Genomic DNA, 21,894 nt, shown 5'->3' with positions numbered 1-21,894 from the left:
AAAAAAAAAAAAAAACAAGCAAAAAAAAACCCGCAAAACATTTAAAAAGGAATTATAGAATCAGAGTCAACTGAGTTGGATGGGACCCATGAGGATCATTGAGTTCAGCTCTTGGCTCCACACAGGACCACCTGAGTTGGAAGGGGCCTGTAAGTGTCACTGAGTCCAACTCCTAATAATAATGAATACTGATGGATAATGAACTCTTAAATACTTACTGTTTGAGGATCTAAAAGACTAAAGTCTGTTACTGGACATGGTCATGTGTTGTCACCTCCTTACATGTGATAATACACAGGGAGATTGAAGGACTTGGGTCGATCTGAGGATCTTCTCAGAAGATAGTGCTGGTCTTGTCTCCTGTGACTGTTGCCAGGGCTTAAATTGGCTCCCAAGCCCTCTCAGGAGTGGAGAGCACAAGAAAACCATAAAGACAATCATGTAACTTCCACAATTCTGTGGCTGGAGTTAATGCTGTTGGCTTGAGATGTTCATTTTCACCCACCCCATTGCAAGGTGATCTTCTGCAGGACAGGGTGTGCAGAGACCTGGGTAAGAGTTGATGCATGAAGAGTGGACTTTAGAATATCGGTTTCTAGAGGATAATCTCAAGCCTTGACTGCTCGAGGGTCATGAGATCTAAAAGAAGAAATTAGGCCCAAGGAAGAGGACAGTGGGTGGGAAGCTTGTGAAGAGCAGAAGAATAATTAGCAATATAATATAATATATCTCACTGTGGAAAAAATAGTTATTCCAGCACAAATGTCGCTTCAAAATGTACATTTTGTAACAACCTTTTGGATAAATGAGTGACTCCAGGCTTTTGTTGGATGGCATATGCCTTGGGTGGTTGGTTCAGACGCTTATCACATGCAAACACATTTGCCTTGCCGTAGTCTGTTCTTTAATTAAAACTCCCCTGAGAGCCAATGAACTGAACAGTTGGAGGCTGGCATGGAAAGCACAGCAGCATGCAGGAGAGTGGGAGAACTGGTGCCCATTTTGTGCTGGGGATGGAGAAAAGTACCCAGAGCCCTCCTGAGCTGCCCTTCATCAATGTGCAGCCCTAGGCAGTTTCCAGTTGCAACACTGGGAATGTGGGGCATCCCCAGGAACCTGGTTATACCTCTCTTTCGGTTCACAGCTCCTGGGCCCTGAGCTTTTGCCATTCACTAATGAAACACATGATAAATTATTTCAGGTTTTAATTATTTTTCTTCAGTTGACATAAACTCAAGCTAGTCATGTAAATTTTCGTATGATACATGCAACTGCTGAAGGGCTGTATAACATGGGTTTGGGACTTACAAAAGCATCTTTCTAGTTTCAAGGATGCTGACAGCATCAGAAATAAAAGAAGAACACTTTATTGCATTTCCAAACATGCCTGTCATCCCTCAAACATCCTTATCTCTATGGCCTGGTGTTCCCCATCTGTACTGCAGCGATAAGAGCATACAGCTTGTGCCACAGAAGAGATGGAGTGCCCAGGTCTGCTCAGGGTAGAGGTATTGCCTGTCCAAGAGTGCCCTCCCCAGACTAGTGGCTCCTACAGTCTCCTGCTACAGGGTAACTGTAACATGTCTGATGTTCCTAGCTGAAAGAAACCTCAAGTGCAAATGAGGCCATTAATTGAAGAAAATTTCTTTTTCAGCAGGCTGGAAGGATGCTTTATTGGGTCAAGGCACTTGCCTCTAATGCTGGTCTGGCAACATGCTGGTCCTTGCACTCTGATGCTCTGCATTTCTGGAGAGAAACATGGCTGTATCTGAAGTGAGGTTTAACAGAGCTATTAAAATGATCATGAAAGTATATAGCAATACCCGTGGCTCCTCTAGGTGAAAGATGAATCATGGAAAAGCCCCTTGGAGATGTCTGGGGCAGGCTGCTGGGCTTGGGTCTGTCCCAAGGCTGCATGAGTGTGAAATAGGCAGATTATCTCCTTACCCTACAGAGGTGTTCCATACAAAGAGATCAGTGGGCAGAGCAGGAGGCTAGGGGGAGCCTCAGGGCTGCACAGAGCAGGCTGTGTGTAAGCCCTCCAGCCTTCCTGCTGCCAAGGGCACTGGTGGGGTCTGCACTGCCAGGGTGATGGTGATGGTAGCCCCAGCCCTTTGCTTGGCTGCAAAAAGTGTGCCCTCTGTCTAGCATCAAGTGGGAGAGCCTGGATCCAGTCTGTAAGGAGTTGGCTGTTGATAATGAAGCACAGGTATCCTGCTTTTAAATCATGCTAAAGGAAGATTGACAGGACCACGTTTACACAAACTTGTCTCTTTGAACTGACTTAGCAGTTCTGAGCTCTGTAAATTAGGGACGTGTTTTCCCTGCACCTTTCAGTGCATCTCGGCACTGCCTACTTTGATGCCCCAAGTGGGTCAGAGAAGTGCACAGACAAGTTGTGTGTGTGATTTGCAGAGTGCCAGCTGCATACATAATGTTGTATAACAAACCAGGGCACATCTGCTAACCTTGGCTGGGCTAGCATAACCAGCCATAGTCTTGCTTCATTTGGTAGTGAGGTTTGCTCCTTTAAACCTTGACAGGGTTTTCAAAAGATATAAGAAGTCATCAGATGTCTACGATCTATTGAACAAAAGGAGTTGGCTCCTGCATGCTGTTGGTCCACAATTTTCTGCCTGTTCCCTCCAAAGAGGCAGGGAACAAAGTGCAGTGGTTGTAGTGGAGAACAAAATGCCAAGGGAGAGAGGAAGATGAAGCCCATACAGGGAAGTAACTATTCTTTTTTTTTTGTCAGGTTCTACATTGAAAGCATCTCCTTCCTCAAGGATAAAACAACAGTGGAGCTGTTCTTCCTGAATGCCAAGTCCTGCGTACACAAGGTAAGGCTCAGCATCATTTGGAGCAACAAGTTGTCCATTTCTCTTTACTCCTCCCTACGCCCATTGGACAGTTGTGCAGACTCTCTGGGTAAGGATGATGATCCTGGTCATGATTTCACAGCCCTGCTGTGTGCTAACCACACTGAAACATCTTAAATGCTGAAAAGCCTTTAAATCATTTGAAATCTGGGTTGTAGCTTTGTGGGTAGGCTCTGTCTCAGAGTGACATATCTCTGTGTGCTACATAGTGCGCATTCGAGGAAGGCGAGGAGAATCCTGTGCTGTGAGCATGGTGCCTAGTTCCCGATTTCATGCCCGAGTTCACTTCATAATGTAACAAATCCAAGAAGTTCACAATCAAATGTGGCTATTGCAGTGCTTCTTATATTTACTTGTATTACAAATCTTCCACTGTTTTTGTTAAATGTTTACATTGGTTATTCATACCATATACGTTAATATTTCTTCGTGGTACAGCAGCCAAAATCCAAAAAGTAAAACTTATCTGCTACAGATTCTTCTTGTTCTAAGGAAAGGGCAGCACGGCAGCCACCTTGCCGTGCCCCTAATAACCAGAGAAGCAGCAGCCAAGGTTCAGTGAACTTTACTCCAGCAAAGCCTAGTTAATATCAAACTTGAGTATCTGGGTGTTTTACACTCATGGTTCAATCAGCCTAAGAGGGTCACTTGGTTCTTCTTGGAAAACAATTGTTTATTGTTAGCTGGTGTTGAAGCTCAGAATAGCAGGCCAAATTTTTCCACCTTTAATATGTTTCATATTTTAGAAGAGTCTCACTGTATCCAGTATTTGTTTTTTTTACTGGTGGGATCAGAAAGCTAACTTGAAAAGCCATTAATGACAAAGTTGTGGCCATGGGTTGCATAGGAATTGCTTTCTGGAAGAGTGGAGGAAGCTCACACCTTTTCACAAAACCTTCAAATTAAAAAAAGAAAATGTTTGAAGAACTTGAGACCTCGCTGGTTAAGTTTAATAAGAAGCAAATCTCCATTTGGCTTATTTGCCATTTTCAGTGAAGGATCTTGGCAACTTGCAGTGATCCTTTCAGGGAATACTGGAGCAGTTCAGACAAAGCAAAAAACTTGGAACTGGAAAGTGGGACTGGTTTTCTTCCTGCAATGGGGAAGATACCACTGCCTCCAGAAGCAGTCTGCTATTGAAGTAAACAACTGCTTGCACGTTTGCATTCTAGTATGTGCATTTATGTAGATGCACAAAGCACAAGAGGAAGGGAGGAGAAGGGACGTGTGAAAAACACCACCACTGACCATAAACATGTCATCAAGCCAACAAAGAGTCAGTCAATTCATGCCACCATGTTCCCTGAGTGCTGGCAGTGCTCTGACTGACACCTTACTTATGTGCAATGTGTTGAACCTAAGTGGCCCATATTTGTTATGCAAAGGGAGCAATATGTGGCAATGGGAACTCAGCTGAGTGGGTGGAAACATGGGCAGGACTCAAGCTGTTTATTTAAAGTTTATTTAAAGTTCATTTACTTTCCATGTTTGTTTGGTTCAGTAGCTTTTAACCTTCACATTAGTTTCTTTTCAAAAACTTTTTTTTTTACCCCATATGGTAAACTTCATGATTAGCTTCCTAACCTGGATCTTTTCTTGAAACTTCTGTTGTTCTGGATGGAGTATAATAGCAGCTCTCTTCACCTCTCAGCTCCAGATTCCTGCAGTCCTTTTTGCCCCTTTCTGCAAGTTGGGTGCCAGATTGCCCTAACAAGGGTTGGAAGAATTAGGGGTTTGCCTATTTTGCAAATTCCGTAGTCATTTTGGCAAGGGAAAGACAAGATAGACAATAAGATTTTTGCTGCCAAAAATGTATTTCTTTCTACTCCTCACCCACTCACCACCTCCGTGCTTTTCTGTCAAAGCTCCTTTGTGCCTCTGCCCTTTGCCATGTGCCAAGGTGGTGCGTCCCGTATGACGTGTCTCATTCTCTGCACATCCCCTTTGTCTTGTGCTGGGCAGCAGGGGGAGAGCCCCTTGTCCCCAGGCACTGAGGGCTGAGGTTTTACCCTTATTTCTGTGGATCATATTCTACCAGTGCTGGAGGTCTGTGCTGCACTGAGCTGCTCCTTCCCATGGCTCCAACCTTAACCCGCCTCTGCAACACCAATGTTTTCCTTCTGATGCACATTGTGCAGTGTAATGCAAAACTGCTTTACACACCTGGAAAATAAACTTCCTCTGTTAAATTTGCCGACGCATTCAGGGTTTGCTGGCCATGCTCTCCCCGTTTCTCACTGCGTATGAACTGAATGCAGCATTTGCTGTTCTGCTCGTAAGAATGCTCAGTGTTTCCTCATCACTGGTGGGTGCATACAGCTTGGACTCCAGCCTGGACAACAAATGCTGCCAGCTCTCTGGCCCTACCCTTTTTTCATGTCGAGCTGCCCATTTTCTCACTGCTCTGCTGCAGTCCTATGGCTGTCTGGGTCCTATGTGGTCAGTATGGCTGGCTGGCTCTGCTCTCCAGCATCCATGCTCTTTGGGCTGGAGCTCGCAGAATCTGTGTGCATTGCCGGGAGCAGTGTGAGCCCATGAGCAGGAGCTGGGAGCTGCTGGAGCTTAGATCTCCAGGTCTATAGAAGGGCCTCTCAGTGACTTAGTTCTAAGTGTAGTTATCCGTGTGTATTTTGCAATGGCTAGAAGCATATTTTGTGTTCACTGGGGCACTGTTTTCACGCATGTTTCCCTTTTTCAAAGCTTTGAGAACGTATGCCTGAGAACCTTCAGCAGTGATGACTTCAGTTTACATGCTTTTTTTCCTATCACTGAGTATAAGAAGCTGGTTTAGATTTCGGGTGATCTGTGAAATCTTCTGCATAGCTGAAGTTTAAATAGTGAAAGTTTAGCACGCAGTTTCAGGTGAAATGGGTATCTCAGAACTGACATGTTTGCACAGGGATAAGAGAGCTTTGTAACACATCCAGTATGTTATTGCAAAGACCCCTGACCATAGCTGGGATGCTTTCAAGGATGGTGGGAACTGATCACACTCATGATGATGATAAATTTGGAAAGATAAATTAGTCTTGTCTTTCAAACCAGCCAAGTTTGGAAAAATTACACCCTGCTTGGCTAGCAAAGCACTGTCAAGTTTATTGTGCGTTAGAGCTAACCTTCATATAGCTCTGCAGCCATACAGTTGACTCTTTGCCAGTCCTTAAAATATGTTCTGTAAACGAACATCTCGGTCAGGTTGGCTGTGTTCCCCTTTTCCCATCCATATTTGGGTGTTGGGGGGACTTATTTATTTAATTTTGCATTTGTTTTAAGGACTTACAAGAGTTAATTTTGAAAGAATAAAAGTTGAAGGAAATGAAAGTTTTTGGTGGAGCCTGTAACCATGCTGGCTTCATGAACAATGATACTTGTGAGCACTTGGCAGCCCGAAGCCCAGAGCTTAGAGAGAAGAGCTGTTGAAGCAGACCCCTGGGGTGAGCATGACGTCTGGCTGGCTTCCAGCTCACAGAGAGCAGAGTGGCTGTATATTAGAGAGCCCTTGAAAGTTTTATAACGGATATTTCTTAATTCTCCTCTCTCCCTATGAGAGAGGGGAGCGTTCCCATGAAGCCGTGTAACAGTGTGTAGTCTGATTCGAGCCAAGTCTATTAAAACACAGACTGTTTGTCGTTCTGCTCCTGAGGATGGCAGGTGTGAGGTGCAGGATAAGGACCAGCAGGACCAGCTGGCCTTCGCTCCTCTGCCTTCCAGGCTGTGCTCTGCACTCATGGGTGCTGGTGGCCATCTCCATGGCCTGAGCCCCCAACGGTATGTCAGCAGATGAGGATGGAACACAGTCATGTCTGTGAATGCAGTGTGACAGTGCACTGTCCTTGCCTCTTGGGAGAAGGCAGTGTCCTGTCCATGTTGACTGGCAGATCTCCATGGGAACCCCCCACTCAGTGGTACCCTGCAACTTCTCCTGCTGGGCCCCACTGGTGGCCTGGGGAGGTGCTGACCATGGGGTGGGTGTAGTCGAGGGCCTGCATGGTGGTGGAGGTTGGTCCAAGACTGCCTGCTGTGAATGGCAATGATGCCTTAGAGAGCTGTTGAGGCTCTCGGTGGGGAGGTGTAGTTGCTGTCCTAGCAGTATGTGGGCCAGCCCATTGCACATGAGGATTGAGCTGGTTTGCAGCCAGACCTTCGTGCCTTGCGTCTCTTGTCAGTCACCTCCTCCTGAGCCTAACTACCAGCATTAATTGTGGTGGAGAGTTTGCACTTTTGATCTTCTGGCCATGGGGTGAAGCTGTTGTGACAGCTCAGCCTGTTCTGATGTCTATGTTGGATATCTCACTGTGGTAGGAAAGAGAAATACTATGATTATATGCTTAGCCTGATGATACTTGCCATGTATCCTGGCTTACAGAGGAGTATTTCTGTGTTCTTCCCCTGTTCTTTGTTTTTAACTTCCCCATTGTGTTCATGGGGCGGGGGGGGGAAGCAGCATTAGGTGACGGGGGCCTTGTGCTGAACTATGCAGATAAGTCTTAAAGTAGCTGCTGCTATCCCCAGAGCTTCATCTGAGCTTTGGCTGAGGTACAAAACACAGACAAAGGAGATGGGGCTGGCTGGCAAAGGCAGCAAAATAAAGGGTGTAACAGAGAAACCTGAAGCTTTGGCTTGCTGTGAGGTGATACGAGGCAGCGGTGACATAGGTTTTTGTTTGGCTGCATCGGCCACAGCCGCTGAGCCTCAGAGCTCCTGCCAAGATCAAGCTGCAGCACTGGGGGGAACAGCAAGGTTTGGAGCTACGGGAGGGGACGTGGTTGGGATGGGGCTCTCCGAGGGGCAGCATGAACCACAGGCGGTGTGCTGGGATGGAGACGCGGGTGCAAGTGCTGAGATCAGAATGGGCCCTGGGGGTATCACTTTCAGGTTGGAGGGGTGTTTGCTTGCTGCTATTGTGTTTCCTCGGTGTAACCGCCCAGCACCACTCTGAAAGAGTGCGTTGTTGAGCTCGCTGACCTACTTACTGCAGAGCTGCTGATGGCATGGTGCAACAGGTTGTGGGCGACGGCCCCAACCCAGCAGTGCAGACCTCCTTGCTGCTGCCTCTGCTCCTAAATAAGCCTTGAGTGCTGGAAAGCCATGAGTCTTTATGCTCTGCAGGGACCTGGCCTTGCACCATGGGGCTCTGGGGCTGCATCTGGGGGTGCTGGGGACTGGGGGAAGTTGCACTGCTGACTGAGGGCACGGAGCTGGCGTGTCTTTGTTCATTTGTGCTGGGCCCACACCCGGCTAATTGCTGTCCTCAATCCAAACATGCTCCTGCAGACGTTTGATTCCTTCCTTTCCATCTAATTGCCCCCTTCTTTCTCTCTGCTTTTTTAATCACCTGTGATTTCTCACGGGTAATTACGTTCAGTATTGTAGCTGTCTTGAGGCTATTTGATCGTAACATGGAGTTTTGGGGGAGTGTCTTCAGTTAATATAAATTTTTAAAGAGGTTGGATTGAGGGAAGAGGTGCTTTAAGATCTTAATTTTCACATTTTCATGTGAAATGTTTCTGCTGTCAGTCTTTAACCTCTGGAGGTTACGTGTGCTCTGAAGAAACTATTTTCATTGCTCTGGCTCTGAAGGGTTAGAAATGACAGTTCCCGTGTTGCTTATTTTTAAGGAAAAAAAACCTGCTTTAAGCAGTCTAAAGACTTGCTTAGCACAGTTAATGCTCATCTGGCTATTGTCATTCTTGTTCTGCGTTTTCTTCGGTTTCAGGTTTGTATCTCTGACAGTCAGCTCTCGTGTTGATGCTGTGTTTAATGAGGGTGCGCTGCTCTATTCGCAGCCAAGCCTTGTGATTTTTCTCACATCTGTAAGTCTTTTTCTGTGCAGGAAAAGTCATGAGCTCCTATCTGAACCTGGGGTTCAGTTCTGCCCCTGGACACTGAAGGCAGGAGCAGGTTTTTGCTAGCTGCTGAGACGCTGCTGTGTTCCTGCAGTACCATTGCTGCCACTCGTTCTGGACATTTGCTACAACATTTTATTCTTCTGATATTTGTCAGAATGACAAAAGCCACTTGAATCCTCTGGACTAAATGCAGTGTTTAGATAAGCCAGCGGCCTTTCAGAGAGCAGCACCGGGGAATGAAATTGTCTCCCTGGTTAAAATGATTGGTCCCTATGCAAACTCTAATCGAAAAATATCAATTTCATCCCTTCCCTAGAGCTGCACCCTCTATTCTGTTTAAACTTATTTACATCTAGAAGGTATAAGACTCAGATTCCATTATCTGAATTACATGCATCTGCTTAACCTCGTCCTAGTGACCTTGTTCCCAGTTGGGATACATCTAGGAAAGCCTTCCATCTTCAGCTAAATCACGCGGCCATGAGAGTCTTCACTGACCTGGCTCCTGGGGCCCCTGCCTACTCACTGAAACCTGTGCTGGAATTACCCTGTCAATTGCAGGTTTTGCAAGTGAAGCTTTCTACAGCCAATCTTCCCCATCTATTTTTGAAATTTGACCTTGCTGTTAAAGCAATGCTAAAACAGAGACCCCAGCTTGCCAGCCCTGGGGGCAGAAGGATTGTTACTAAACTGAAATATTGTCTGAGAGCGGAGAGCCCTGGTCCTGCTCTCCTATTTGAGTGACACGTATTGCTATATGGATTTGTGTCCAGTCGAAGGCTGTCCCAACTCCTTGACAGCCCAAGGCTGGATAGTATTATAGAAATGGCCAATTGTCAAACCAGATGGCAAATAATGTTACATTATGATGAAAAATAATTCTAGGCTCAGAGGGAATTGTCCAAGAGACTGTCACTTGTACAGCATTACTCTGTTTGATAAAGACTGTGCTGGGCGTTGGGATCCCTTGCTTAAAGTCCTCTCTCTGTTGCTTAACTACTGCCTGACCTTGGGCCGGTGCCTTCACCTCTGTGTCCATCTTTTCTTTGACTTTAGTCCCTGTAAAAGTCAGGCCAGGGAGCACCTACTTACTGCTCACACCTAAACACAGCTGCCAAGCAAAGCACCTGTTAGCGAGGGCATCGGTGCTGCAAAAGCCTCACCAGGAAAGCAAAGACTGAAACTCCCAGAGAAGGCAGTCCCGTTCAGCTCATTAAATCCCTAAATGAGGCGGTTTGTGAGCTCACTTTTAATGTTCATCAAAATGCCATAGCAAGCTGGTAAAGTGACCAGAGTTTCCTAAAGCTTGTATTTAGGATCAAGTAAATCAACACGTAAAAGCAGCCCCATAATTACTATTGCTAATTAGTTAATGTTTGGGATGTGCTTTGAAGATGAAAAGTGAAGGGGTGTTGGGTTATTAAGTCCCAAACAGTGCTGTGATGCCAGCAGCACCTATTGCTGTGGGTCAGCAGGGACTTACTGCTGAAGTGGCTCGCCCAAACGCTGCAGAGTTTTCCTTGGAGCCTGCAACAAAGAGAGAAGGCCTTTGATGTGAGAATTGCGTTTGGATAGTTAAGCCTCTCCATCAATCTGTAGCATGAGCCCCATGTAGCCGATTCTGCCCCAGGGCAGGGAGGTGGCCTTGATGAGCTTTTAAGGTTCCTTCTGGCCCTGTTTTCCCTGATTTTGCGGTCCAGGAACAGCTTTGCTGAAATAGAGCTTGTCTTTCTTGCTCAACAGAGCTTTCTGGGTGATGGCTTTCCTCATGGCTGGGTTCCCCATGTGCTGTTGCTGGGATGCTCTGTCGTCCCCTCGTCCTGCTGTGGTTCACTTCAGAGGCTGTTGGAGCAGATGTAATTTAAGCTAAAGAAGGCAGCGCAGATGTGCATGACAAAGACTAACCTGATGCAGACCTGGAAGTAACAAAGTGCCTTAAAATTGCACCTACATGAAGATGGGGCTGCAAGCCTTGCCTTCTCTCTTGAGCGTCAACATTAAAGAGATCTGAGGGAAGGAAGGAAGAATTTGAAGCTTTCTTTTTTTCCTCCTACTTTGTGATGTGCCCCTCCTCTTCTAATGAAATGTCTGGGAATGCTTTGGAGGCCACTTCTGCATAGCAGTTGCCACACCTGTTGGGAAGGGGAAATTCCTCCTAGTCTGCCCCGGTGGAGCCGCCCGGGGGAGCGCTGCTGCTGGAATGTTGTATTGACAAAGCTGGCAAAAAACTTCCTTTCCATGAAAATTGAATTATTTGTTTCTTCACTTCTGAATTTGGTCTCTGTGGGCCTGGCCTGCAGCTGTGATAAATTAGCCCAGCTCCAGATGTGCCCTGTATATTTAGAGATGTAATTTCCCTGTACCTGCATAAGTCTGATCTTCCTGCTGCCCCGGTTTGGGCCCTATTTCTGCTTTGTCCCTCATTCAGGCAGTGAGTTCTGAGGGCAGGAGAACGTGCTGGGGTCTTGGTGGGAGGGGACATTGCGTCCACTGCCTTCTCTTGCAGAAGCTTAACAAGAACAAATCTTTGCACAAAAATTCAAGGGATGGCTTGTGGGGAAATTTTGTCCTTTACATGTAGTTTGCAGGATGCAGTAAGTATCAAGGGTGGCTTTGACCACCTGAGAGTTGACGTGCTGGTGTATCATGACTCTTCAGCTCTCACTGCTGGTCCCGCTATGGAACCAAAGTGATTTCTCCTTGTGAAACACTGTTTGGGGAAGATTGCACTAAAGATTGCAAGCTTGAAAAAAAAATAAAATCCTTGTGTACTTCTGATTTTCAGCATTTATCATCAGCTGCACCTTTAAAGTCACCAACTTTCAGGACAGGACTCTGCCTGGTTTTGGAGAGGGGTCAAGAGTGGATATTTCCAGGGTGGGAGTCCATGGAGTTTCTCTGAGCACTGCAATAAGATGCATGTGTACTTGCAGGAACTGGAGGCTGTAAGATCTCCAGACTGCGTGTGGTAAAAGAAAATTAGTTAACTCGCCTCGCGATTAATAACCATTGTTTATCTAGCATCATGGGTGTGCGTACCACCATCAAAGCAAAGAGCTGAGGTCTCTGCCCCAGGGAGATGGTGTGCTTAAAGCCATAAATTCCTCTGGTTCACCCTCCTTTCCCTGGTTCAGGGCAAGTTTGTAGTGTGTTTCGAAGTGTGCGGGATCAGGTACCTGCCTGGGTGTATGCAAGAAAACAAAGCTTCAGAAAGACAACATGCAATGTCAAGAAAAGGGGCTGGGAGAGGAGCCAGGGGGAGGTGGAAACGGGCTGCATGTGTCTGTATACACACACAGAGTGCTCACGGAAGGAGGAGAAACGCTCCCCAGGCGGGAGCGGCGGGCAGAGGGCTGGGACGCAGAGCTGGGCTCCCACCCAGCTGTGCTGGCAGCCAGGCAGGACGCGGTGCTCCGCCGTGCTCTGTGGGGACGGGACGGCTCCCAGCGCTCACCTTCTGCTCTTTCCCTGCACAGGGGCAGATCGAGGTCGAAAGTGAGACGGTCTTCAAGTTGGCAGCCCTGGTCCTGCAGGTAAGCTGCTCTTTGCACGTCGGTGCATGGCGACTTTCTGGTATCGGTAACGCTGCTGCTTCGGCATGTGGCAGCCCCTTGACCTGTTGGCTCAGCTGTGTGCTGCCTTTCTGGATTTATTTTCCTTTATTTTCCTCCCCTCTATGAGGACAAAGCCATGCCGTGTTTGTTGTTTGTAGTCTCTGTAGCTGTTATTTTTCTCATAGGCTAGTGGGAGAAGTAGGCATGTGAGCAGTTTTAACTTGGAGAAGAGAAAGAAAAAGTTCATCAAGGGAAGTAATTTGTTTGGGCAGCTTTATGTCCAGTTTATCACTTAATCTTCTAATTTAAATATATGCTGGAGATCTGGGAAGAAAGAGAAGAATATAATACTGCAGCTGAAGTTTGCTGTGCTGTGTCTGAAGTTTTTAGAGCATATGTTTTATACTTATGTTAAATTGTATTAATTTTTTCTCCCCTTCATCGTGCATCTTCAGATTTAAAGTGTAGTTATTTACCGCTTAATGTGAAGTAAATGTCTACCTTTAAAATGTCCTTTGCCCCTGCTTCCCACTGGCCCCCGCTGTCACTGATAAAATGCTCAGCAAAGCTGATCTGCTTGAGCTGCTTCCAAGAGCACAATTCTTCCCAAAAGTCTGACCTGCTCCTGGAGCTGACCTTCAGCTTGGACAACCAGAAAGAGAACTGTATTTCACTTCTTGGGCAGTAAAAGTGACACTGGATGTGGATCACGAAATTCATCCCCCTTCTAGAAGCACGTTTATTTATGGTGTAGGTGGATAATCTACAGCTGGAAGCATAAAGGGCCAAGCTCTGTTCCTAAGTGCATGCAGGCAGCCTCTGGGCTCTGTGTGAATGTGGCTGAGGTCAGGATCCAGCCAAAAAGCTGTGGGAGTGGGGAAGCGAACAATGCTGGGAAAATCGAGGACTTTTGAAGAGATCATGTTTTAATTCTGTCACTGTTTTTCAATTGTAGGAAGCTAAAGGGGACTATTCCAGGTAATAACATTTTCCTTTTTAATACTGACGGGCTTGATGGATGTGTTTTGGTTGGTTTGCATTGTATTTTGAACAATCAGAAATGAGGGGTAAAGTCCAACTGAGAGCAGCGGCTGAAGAAAGCAAAATGCACCGCTAGGCTGGATAAAGTGTGACTGCAGGGTGAGTCCTTTGGCGAACAGGCTCAGAATCAAAACAACTTTCCAGGCCATCCCTCTTTGCTCCCCTCCCATCGTGTGCATGCTTGAGTAGGATGGGGAGCGAGCTGCTGCCCTTTGCTCCCAGCCAGCCCATGCTTGGTGCTGCAGACCGTGCCCACCCACAGCACGTGTGGGGGACACGGAGCTGCCAGCTGCCTGCCCGAGGTCAATGGGCCTCTTTCTTCTGCAGCTGCCCCCAGGCCTCCCCCAGCCCGCACCTGACCCAACACTTGTGCTGAGCTGTGTGTGAGCGGTCCCTGCGCTGGGGCTGCACACGCAGAGAGTGCTTGCCCTTAGAAATTGCTTTCTGCCCCGTCACCTCCGTGCGCTGGTTCGGAGAGCAGCACTGGGGGCCGTGGGGGGAGCTGGGGTTGTGTGCTCAGAGCTGTCGGAGCCCAGGGAAAAAGACCTTTAATTAGGAACGGCTTGCTGAGCAAATAGAAATTCAAAAGGTCGGCATTGGTCGCGTTAATGTTTTACCATTTGCTGAGTTTCCATACAGTGGGATGTTATGTTCTTGCTGCAGCAGCTTTCCTGCTGTTACAGACGTGTTTGGAGAATGTTCAGTGAGGGGCTACCTGCTAAATACAGGATATGAGTTGTGCCTGATGCCAAAACCCACAGCAGAGGCATCCTCTGCTCTTCTTTCAGTGTGCAGTGTCAGTGCCAGCTCTGTTCTGGCCTCTTCCCCTGGTGCCGGTCCCTCTTGTGCAGAAGGACATGCTTTGTGAAGCCCATCACAGACCTCTCTGCTTTTTGTTGGTGTGCTGTCACGCCTGCAAAGAGGAAGAGATGCCCTTGTGACTAAGATCAGCTGGATGGGCTGCATGTACAGATATTTCTGTTCCTATTCACGCTGCAGACCTGCTTCGTGACCCACAGGATATTGCTTATAGCCACAATGTGCTGCCCTTTGCCCGAGCAAGACTGCCCATCTCACCTGATTTCCTGCACCTTCCTTCAGTGTAGTGACCAGAGAGCTCACATCACCTCAGCTCACTTGACTAGAAGCAACTTGCTAAGCTGCAGCCCTGGTGGCGTAGGCTCTCTTAGCCTTTTACAAGCTCTCAGGAAGAGAGCTTAAAGTTAGAAACTGCCTTTGTAGTTAAAATCTCCCTTGTGCAGTTTGAACTTAGTTCTGACTCCTTATCGTTTGCAATAAATAGGTTTGTAAGTATTGCTTCACAAGCACAAGGACTGCGTACGTGGTTATTTCGCATGCCTCATCGGACAGGTTGGAAGGTGTGGATCGCCTGTGGTTACCTTCCAAAGTATTTAAAGAACATGGGAGGCAAGAGGTGTGCTACAAGATTGATTTCCTTTTCCGAGTGCAGCTCTTCTCTGAGCAGTTGCCTTTTTGCAGAAGATCATAAGCTGCAGCAATTGCTCTCGCTGTATTAAAAAAAATCAAAGTTACGCCTCCATATCAAATGAGCACGGCCAGCTGTCCCATGCACCAGAAGTGGAGGAATTTGATTTTACGTAGCACAAGTGTCATTTGGACCACCAATGATAACGCACTGGCTTCATTACCGGTGTGCGTTATGAAGATGCCGTGTGGCTGCTGGCCCAGCACACCCACTGGCCATCCTGGGAGCACCTTCTGCTCCCTGCGCTCTGAGGCCGCCTCCCTCTGCGGTGCCTTGGGTTAATGTGCTCATTGTTGCCTATCGTTTGGCAATTCCGTTTTGAATCACTTTCTGGAATGCGGCTCTTGCACCATTCCTGCTTACGTGAGAACGGCGTGATTAATTTTTTTTTTTTGTATAGGATTAGCGCTGAATTGCCTCAAGTCCTGGAGATTACCTCTTTGTCAGTTAGAGGTGGGCCAGTCTGGACAGCGCTGGTGATCTCTGCCTGCCTTGTGAGGAGCTTTTGTTGGGGGCACATCCCTCTTGATGGCTCCAGGTGGGAATATGCAGGCCAGTACCAAGGCACCTTAAACTCCCACAGCTGTGCAGTAACCCCTTCCTCAGATAAGGCCTTGCAGGAAGAGCATGGTAATCTCCCATGAGCTGCCCGCGCTGAGCGGGTGAGTGCATTCCTTGGAAATCTGTTCATTTTCAGCGAGCAAACCTGACATGTGGGCACTTAAAGACAGTAACAGCTGCTGATTTCTACAGAGGTCACCCTGCAGCCCAGCGGCACTGGCAGCGTGAGGATCCCAAGGCTCGGTCCTTGCAGGTGACATGCAGTGGGTCTTCCTGGGACCGGGGCACGTACTCTCACATTGAATGATGTGAGACACGCCAGTCCCACTTGGAAAAGATGTCAGCTTTGAAGACATCTTGATTTTAAAAAAAAAAAAAAGGAAGCTTTATGGCCTGTAAAGTATAGGCTTCAGAACGCCACTCACGGCATGCCCATCGTGCATCTGCCCTTCTGGGATTGCTCTGATTTCTCCAAGGCAGCCTAAAATTACTAGCAAAGATGGTCACATCCCACAAGCACGTGGGGCAGCTCGCCACGTGCCCAGTTCCTGTTCACAGAATTGATGATCCTGGCCATGGTCTTTAGTTAGCCCATCTAGGTGGCAAAGAGCAGAGGTGCCCAATCCATTCTTGCCTCTAGGGCAGGGTTGGGGTTTCTCCTAGAGGTCCGCAGCTGTGGTGCCAGCAGCAAGGCTGAGATGCTGCACACTGGTGGCCCCCTGCTTTCCTGCAGGGTTGCTTGGCAGGCTTTGCTCGAGAGGAGGGAAGTGGTGCTTGCTCACATTCGCTGCTCATGACTGACTTAGGGCTCTTTGGCTGTTTGCTTCTCTGTTTGAAGCTGATCCCCATCTGTTGTCTTCTGCTCCTGTACTGAGAACCCGAAGCAGAATGCACGTTGTGAATGTTAGGGTAGCTTTGAAGCTCTGTGTTCCTTAAATGCCATCATCTGCTTGCATGGTTACCAACTGGACCAGGCTCTGAGCAACCTGATCGAGCTGTAGGGTCCCTGTTCCTTGTTGGGGAGTTGGACCAGGTGGCCTCTAAGAGTCCCTTCCAACTCAAGCAATTCTCTGATTTTTATGAAAAAGCTGCAATAAAATCTTGAGATCTTAAACTTTGTGCAAGGATTTTTAAGAGAATTAAATCAAGTTGCAGTTTCTGACATGGCAGAATTCTGGAGAGGGAAAATAAAAAGGCTTATGTTCTATTTATTTTAGGTATTTTATGTAGATTGTAAGAAACCTAATCAGAGCAGATCAGACTGGTGATTATTCACCATGTAAATACACTGTATATAAAGTCTTGTCTCTTTGAGAAATAAATGATTCACTTGTGCTTAGTTTACAGACTAAGCATCTGCCCTCAGAAATAGTAATAGAATACTGTATTCCTTTGTAGCTTCATAATGGAGTTATAACCCATGTGATAACTGGTAATCCTAAAGATGCTGCACCACTATTCCAGCTGTGTGGGGGGGGAGGGGGAGATCTATTAACATCAGATCTAAATTAATGGAGAAAGTAGCTTTTTTAAAAAAGTTTTTCTGATAATCTTGAACCACATTTTCCATAGCAAAGCTTCCAGGCCTGAAACCCAGCCCTGCTCCCTGGAGGTTAACGAAGTTGCTGGAGGAGGGCTTCCATTCGCTTTAAATAGCTGACACATTGGTTTTCATTCTGGCCTGTGGGCTGCAAAGATAACTCCTGACTGGTGTAACATAACACAGACTAAATAATGAATTCCTGATAGCTGACATGTGTGAGACACTGGGGTTTATCAGTACATGGGTGATAAATGCAGCCTGCAACAGGAAGAGGTTTGTGTGAGAGATAGGCTCCCACACTGCAGCTACAGGGGAACTGGCTCAGGAGCTCCCACATTTACAAACTTCATTAAAGAATGGAATAAGCACTTAGTCTAGTTGCAGAAAACTGGTATGAACAATTTGTTCCTAATTAAGAGTGAGCGCTCCCTCTTAGATTTTGGGCAGCGTTTGCTTGGGGGGATGGTTATTCTGCCAGACAAACAGGAGAATGTTGGTGGAAATAGTGGTGTGGGCAGTGCTAGGAGGGAGCTGCCTGGGAGAAGCTACCAGCTCTGTGACAGTGTGGCACCTGCTAGCTGCAGGGCAGCCCAGCTCCAGGAGAGGACACTGAGGGCTGCTGGTTCCACCTCACCCAGCCTGTTTTCAGAAACCTCAGCAGGTTCAGGTGGCCAGAGCTCCAGGTGTGGCCTGGGCTTGGGTCAAAGCAATGCACAGATTGGGAGCACATCTCCCAGTTGTTCCTACTTGCCTGTTTGCATCCTGGAGAGGTCTTAGGGGGCTCATAGTGGATCCACTTGGTGCTTAGCCCAGGAAGGGGACCTGGTGTTGGTGTCAGCACAGCAACAGAGAGCTGAGCACGGTCTTGACGCCTCTGTCAACCCCAGAGGGTGTCCTTCCCAGCAGGGTATGGGCTGTACCGGTGGGTGCGTGCATAAACCAACAGGAATTGCGCTCTCAAGGAGATCTGTTGCCTGTCATAGACACCCGTTCAGTTTAGTTGGGGATTTTCTTTTTAATGCAAGTGCATATTTTAAATGCCTGTGCAGTGGTATTTACAGAAGCTTTCTCCAGCACAGCCCACTGTTCCCAGTCGGTCGTGTCTGTGCAGCTGGGAAATCAGTGCTGAGTGTTCTGCTCTCGTGCATGCACTCACTTTGCTCCACGGCTTCTTGTTTGCTGAGTGAGTCACTGTGTATTTTGCCTTTTGGCTGCAACTCCACTCTCTGTGCACTTCTTGAAATACCTCGCTGGGCACTTGCTTGTGAACCATTAACTCTATTTTGGTTATTTCAGCAACAGGTTTCTTCTACTGGTACTACTTGTAGATTCATAAAGTTCAGGAGAGACCAAAGCTTAGGCCATCTCTGCAATGATGTCACTTCAGTTTTATTATTATTTTTTTTAATAGGACACTTGGAAAAATAGATATTAAGGGCTCCTGAGGAATTAATATAGTATGCTTATTATGCAGCAGATGATTTAGCGTGAATTAGGTGCAGAAACACTGAGTAAAAACTAGATATAGGAAAAAAAGAGGATACTTTGAATAATTCAACAATCTGGTCTCTTAGGGTTTTCTGCTTGCACATGGCAGTGTAGCTCTAATAGTTATGCAAATGGTAAATAATGTATCTTCATCTTTTGTGTACATGATATCAGTACAATTTCTGGAGGGGCAGCAAAGAGGTCATTGTGTTTTTATTCATATGTAAGTCTCCCTCAACAGCCCTTTCTTTTTTTTCCCCCCTTCTCTTATAAGGCGCTTCTAGCACTAGTCTGGGCTCCACACTGACTCTGGACAAAAAGAGAGAGAGAAAATTCTCATCCGTTTTTCCTCCCTCGTGGTGGTGGGGATCTATCCAGTGGTGCGTGTTCCGTGCCTAGAGGAAACGAGACGACAGCTTTTCAGCATCAGCCTCTTGCTTTTGCAGACTTGTCGGGCCTTCATTGTTACGTGGATACTTTATTTTTCTTGTGCTTGCTTGTATCTCTGTATCAGCAGGCAGAGCTGTGATAACAAGCTGTAAGCTTTGCTGCTGCACTCAGACATGCTAAAAAGCCACAACTAATATGGCTAATCTGGCTGTTGTGTGAACAGGAAGAGAGAGCGTGAGCGTTAGAAATAACAGCCAGGCACTGCGAGGGAGAGCTGGGGATCCTTCAAGCCTCGTAGCAGCGGTGAATAGTCATGTTTTGCTTTGCAGTGAATCCCAGCTAAAGCAGAGCCATCCTGCTTTGTCTGATGTGACAGAGAAAACCTACAGACACGCACTGTTGGTGCGGCCAAGCAGCTTTGTACGTGTGGATATGGGACAGGCCATTGGCAGTCAGCACCGGAGGGTTCACACGCCGAAGAACTGGTCCCTGCAAATGGGAAATATAAACGGTGCCTCATTGGCCAAGGGAAATCTAGGAGCATCTCACTCATTAGTCTGCTCTCTTTGTCCTTGGAGAGGGGTGCATGTGTATAGCTGATGTAAAAGATACTGCTTTTTTATAATGTTCCTGCTCCATCTTTCAGAAGCCAGCGGATAGGGTCACCAAACCCCCAGCGATGAACAGGTGCTGCTTTTTCAGAGGGTCAGGCAGGGCTCAGGAAGCTGAGAAATCAACCTGAAGGGTGAAGTTGGAGGTCGGACACTAAAGGTGAAGCTGCACTTGCAGCACAACATGGAAATCCCTGGGCCAGCAGTATGGCTGCAGCGCAGATGTACAGCAAGCCTCAAGCATTTGCCTGGCATTGAAAAAGCCATCTGCACTCTTTATCCTGTTCCTTTTCATGTCTGAGGCTTGGAAGGCTCTTATAAATGCTCCTTCAAATACCTTTCTAAGCAGGCAGTTCTTATCTGGTATTCAAGTGGCAAACTGCAGCCCTGCTGGGCAGAGCTCCCCGCCAGCCAGGGGAAGCTGGGCTCTGGCTGCCCCTACAGATAGGGAGCCCTGTGTGCATGGGCGTTCCAGGTCCTGGTTGTCCTTCAATGGAAAACTAACTTTCTTGAGAGTGCCAGCAGACCATAAACTGAAAGGCTGGGAAATGATGGGAAATGTCTGGCATTTGTCACAAAGGAGGATTTGTCAGGGAGGGCTTTTCAAACTCCTGCTGCCAAGGTCCTGCTGTTCTGACATACTCAAAAGCTGCTAAATCAATCGTCTCTCCCCTTACCTTCCCTGCTCTGTCTTCCTCCCTTTTTTTTCTTGTACTTTTAACCCTGCTCATTTATTTTTTTTTCCCCTTTTGCTTTGCTGCTTCCTTCTCACACCTGTTCCTTGTAGTACCTTGGGAGGCAGACCTGCCTCCACTGAAACATGCAAGGCATCCCACTCTGCCTTTCTGTTTGCTTTAAAACACTACAAAAACCTACAGAAAAGGCACCTGCTGCCAAAGCAGTCCCACTGCCATGTGGTGGTGGTGGCCCATGTTGCTGCCTCTCATCTCTGGTCATGTGGAGGGAAGCAACTTGGAGACCTTGGTGATGCCACCTTAAGTCTGGCTGCTGTAGAGCCAGGCAGTAGCATGGGCTGTTCTTGTACACTTCAAGCATTTATTGTCTTATATCACTAGCTCTAATCATCTTGAGTGAGAAGGAAACTCTTTATCTCACATGTGATTCTGAAAAGTGACTGCTGATTTTCGGTGTCTGTGACACGCTTTTCAGGTTAACTCATGAAGCTGGTCCATGTTTTCTATAAACAAGGTCACTCTAAATTCCACCTACAATGTAGCCAAAATCTAGTGTAAGAATAAGCCAAATGTGAAATAAAGACCCAGAAATAACTTGCTCATGATCATGCAGAAGTATAAATACAAATATTTATGTGAGGATAAGATGCTTCAAGAACAGGAAAATCACTGTTCAGTGAGCTTTCCCCAGTGATAAATCTCTACCTTGTAAAGTGTTGTCAACGCAGTTCAGCAGAGGCACACACCTGCTATCACTTCAGTCAGTGGAAAGTTGTCTGAAGTCCTGTCCTTATCAAGTTATTAATATTTACAAAGTAGATGTGGGTTGATAAACTTTTATGCTACAGTCCAACAACGTTGCTTTTGCTGCTGTGGGTGTGTCTATTGCTCTTCATATTTTATGCTAATCTCATTAACCACATCTTGTTACATCTACATCTATTACCTTGAATTACTGCATTAGCAACAGGCATAAGCTGTTTGTGACGGTGGGGACAGGAGAAAGCCTGTGCAGCCATTAACAAATGGTCCTAATTAGTATAGATCTGTAAATCTTTGCCTGGCAGGGAGTGTTGTATCATATGATTACAAGCTGTGAAGATGCACTTTCAGGGAGCGTAAATGTCTTTTTTAATTCTCAGTTATGTGCTTTTGGCAGAGCACGCCGTGATAGCGTGATGTGGTGCCTTAGGTTTCTGGTGAGCTTTTAGAAGGACACCAAAATTCCACAGGAAGGCTAGTAGGCTGTAGGGAGCACGTAGCTTTGGTACTGGTTTGCTGCTAGAGATTGTTTGGATGTGGGAGCTTCTATTCATAGTATGGCATGTGGTTAAATGTTGTGACTGGGGATTTGGGAGGCAAGCTGCCCTTCGGTCTCTGTAGAGCTGGCATTGATGAACAGAGAATACCAAGAATGAGAGGTAAGGATCAGCGTGAGGAGGTTCTGATGGAGATTTTCATGCTCAGTCCAGGTTCTGCTCAGTACCTGCTGGGGAGAAAGTTCCCCTCTAGAGCATGGAAAGGAAAGGGTCCGTTGGCTTGTTTTCTTTAATTCTTCTCCATAGTGGAAAAAATACTTCAGATAAGTGTTCCCCTAGATTCCCCTCCTGGGAAATAAACAAACCTTTTGCCAAAAATGTTCAGCCCCGTTGACTTTGGGCTGTTTATGTATTGGACTTACGCCATGACCCACCAGCCAAGAAGCCCCTTCGTGGCAGAGGTCAGATGAAACACAGATAGGCTTCGTGGTCCCGACAGCCAGGCCTGCTGCTCTGA

At 46.9% G+C, this 21,894-nt stretch overlaps 1 protein-coding gene across 10 annotated transcripts in view; it reads left to right on the top strand.

Annotated features, from left to right (window-relative positions):
* The window catches only part of FRMD4B (FERM domain containing 4B), a 108,687-nt gene that overhangs the window by 58,392 nt on the left and 28,401 nt on the right, over positions 1–21,894 (top strand). For 8 of the 10 annotated variants that reach the window (XM_021409419.1, XM_021409420.1, XM_021409422.1 and 5 more), the window contains exons 5-7: positions 2,756–2,840; positions 12,205–12,261; positions 13,238–13,260. In XM_021409419.1, the coding sequence (XP_021265094.1) occupies positions 2,756–2,840; positions 12,205–12,261; positions 13,238–13,260 (165 nt within the window). Of the gene's footprint in view, positions 1–2,755; positions 2,841–7,561; positions 7,620–12,204; positions 12,262–13,237; positions 13,261–21,894 lie in introns of those variants that run through there. The other 2 variants (XM_021409425.1, XM_021409424.1) reach the window with 2 other exon arrangements.

The sequence above is a fragment of the Numida meleagris genome, chromosome 11 (assembly GCF_002078875.1).
Source record: "Numida meleagris isolate 19003 breed g44 Domestic line chromosome 11, NumMel1.0, whole genome shotgun sequence".
Lineage (NCBI taxonomy): Eukaryota > Metazoa > Chordata > Aves > Galliformes > Numididae > Numida > Numida meleagris.
Note: the sequence above shows the minus strand (reverse complement) of the source record. Positions and strands in the feature narration are given on the sequence as shown.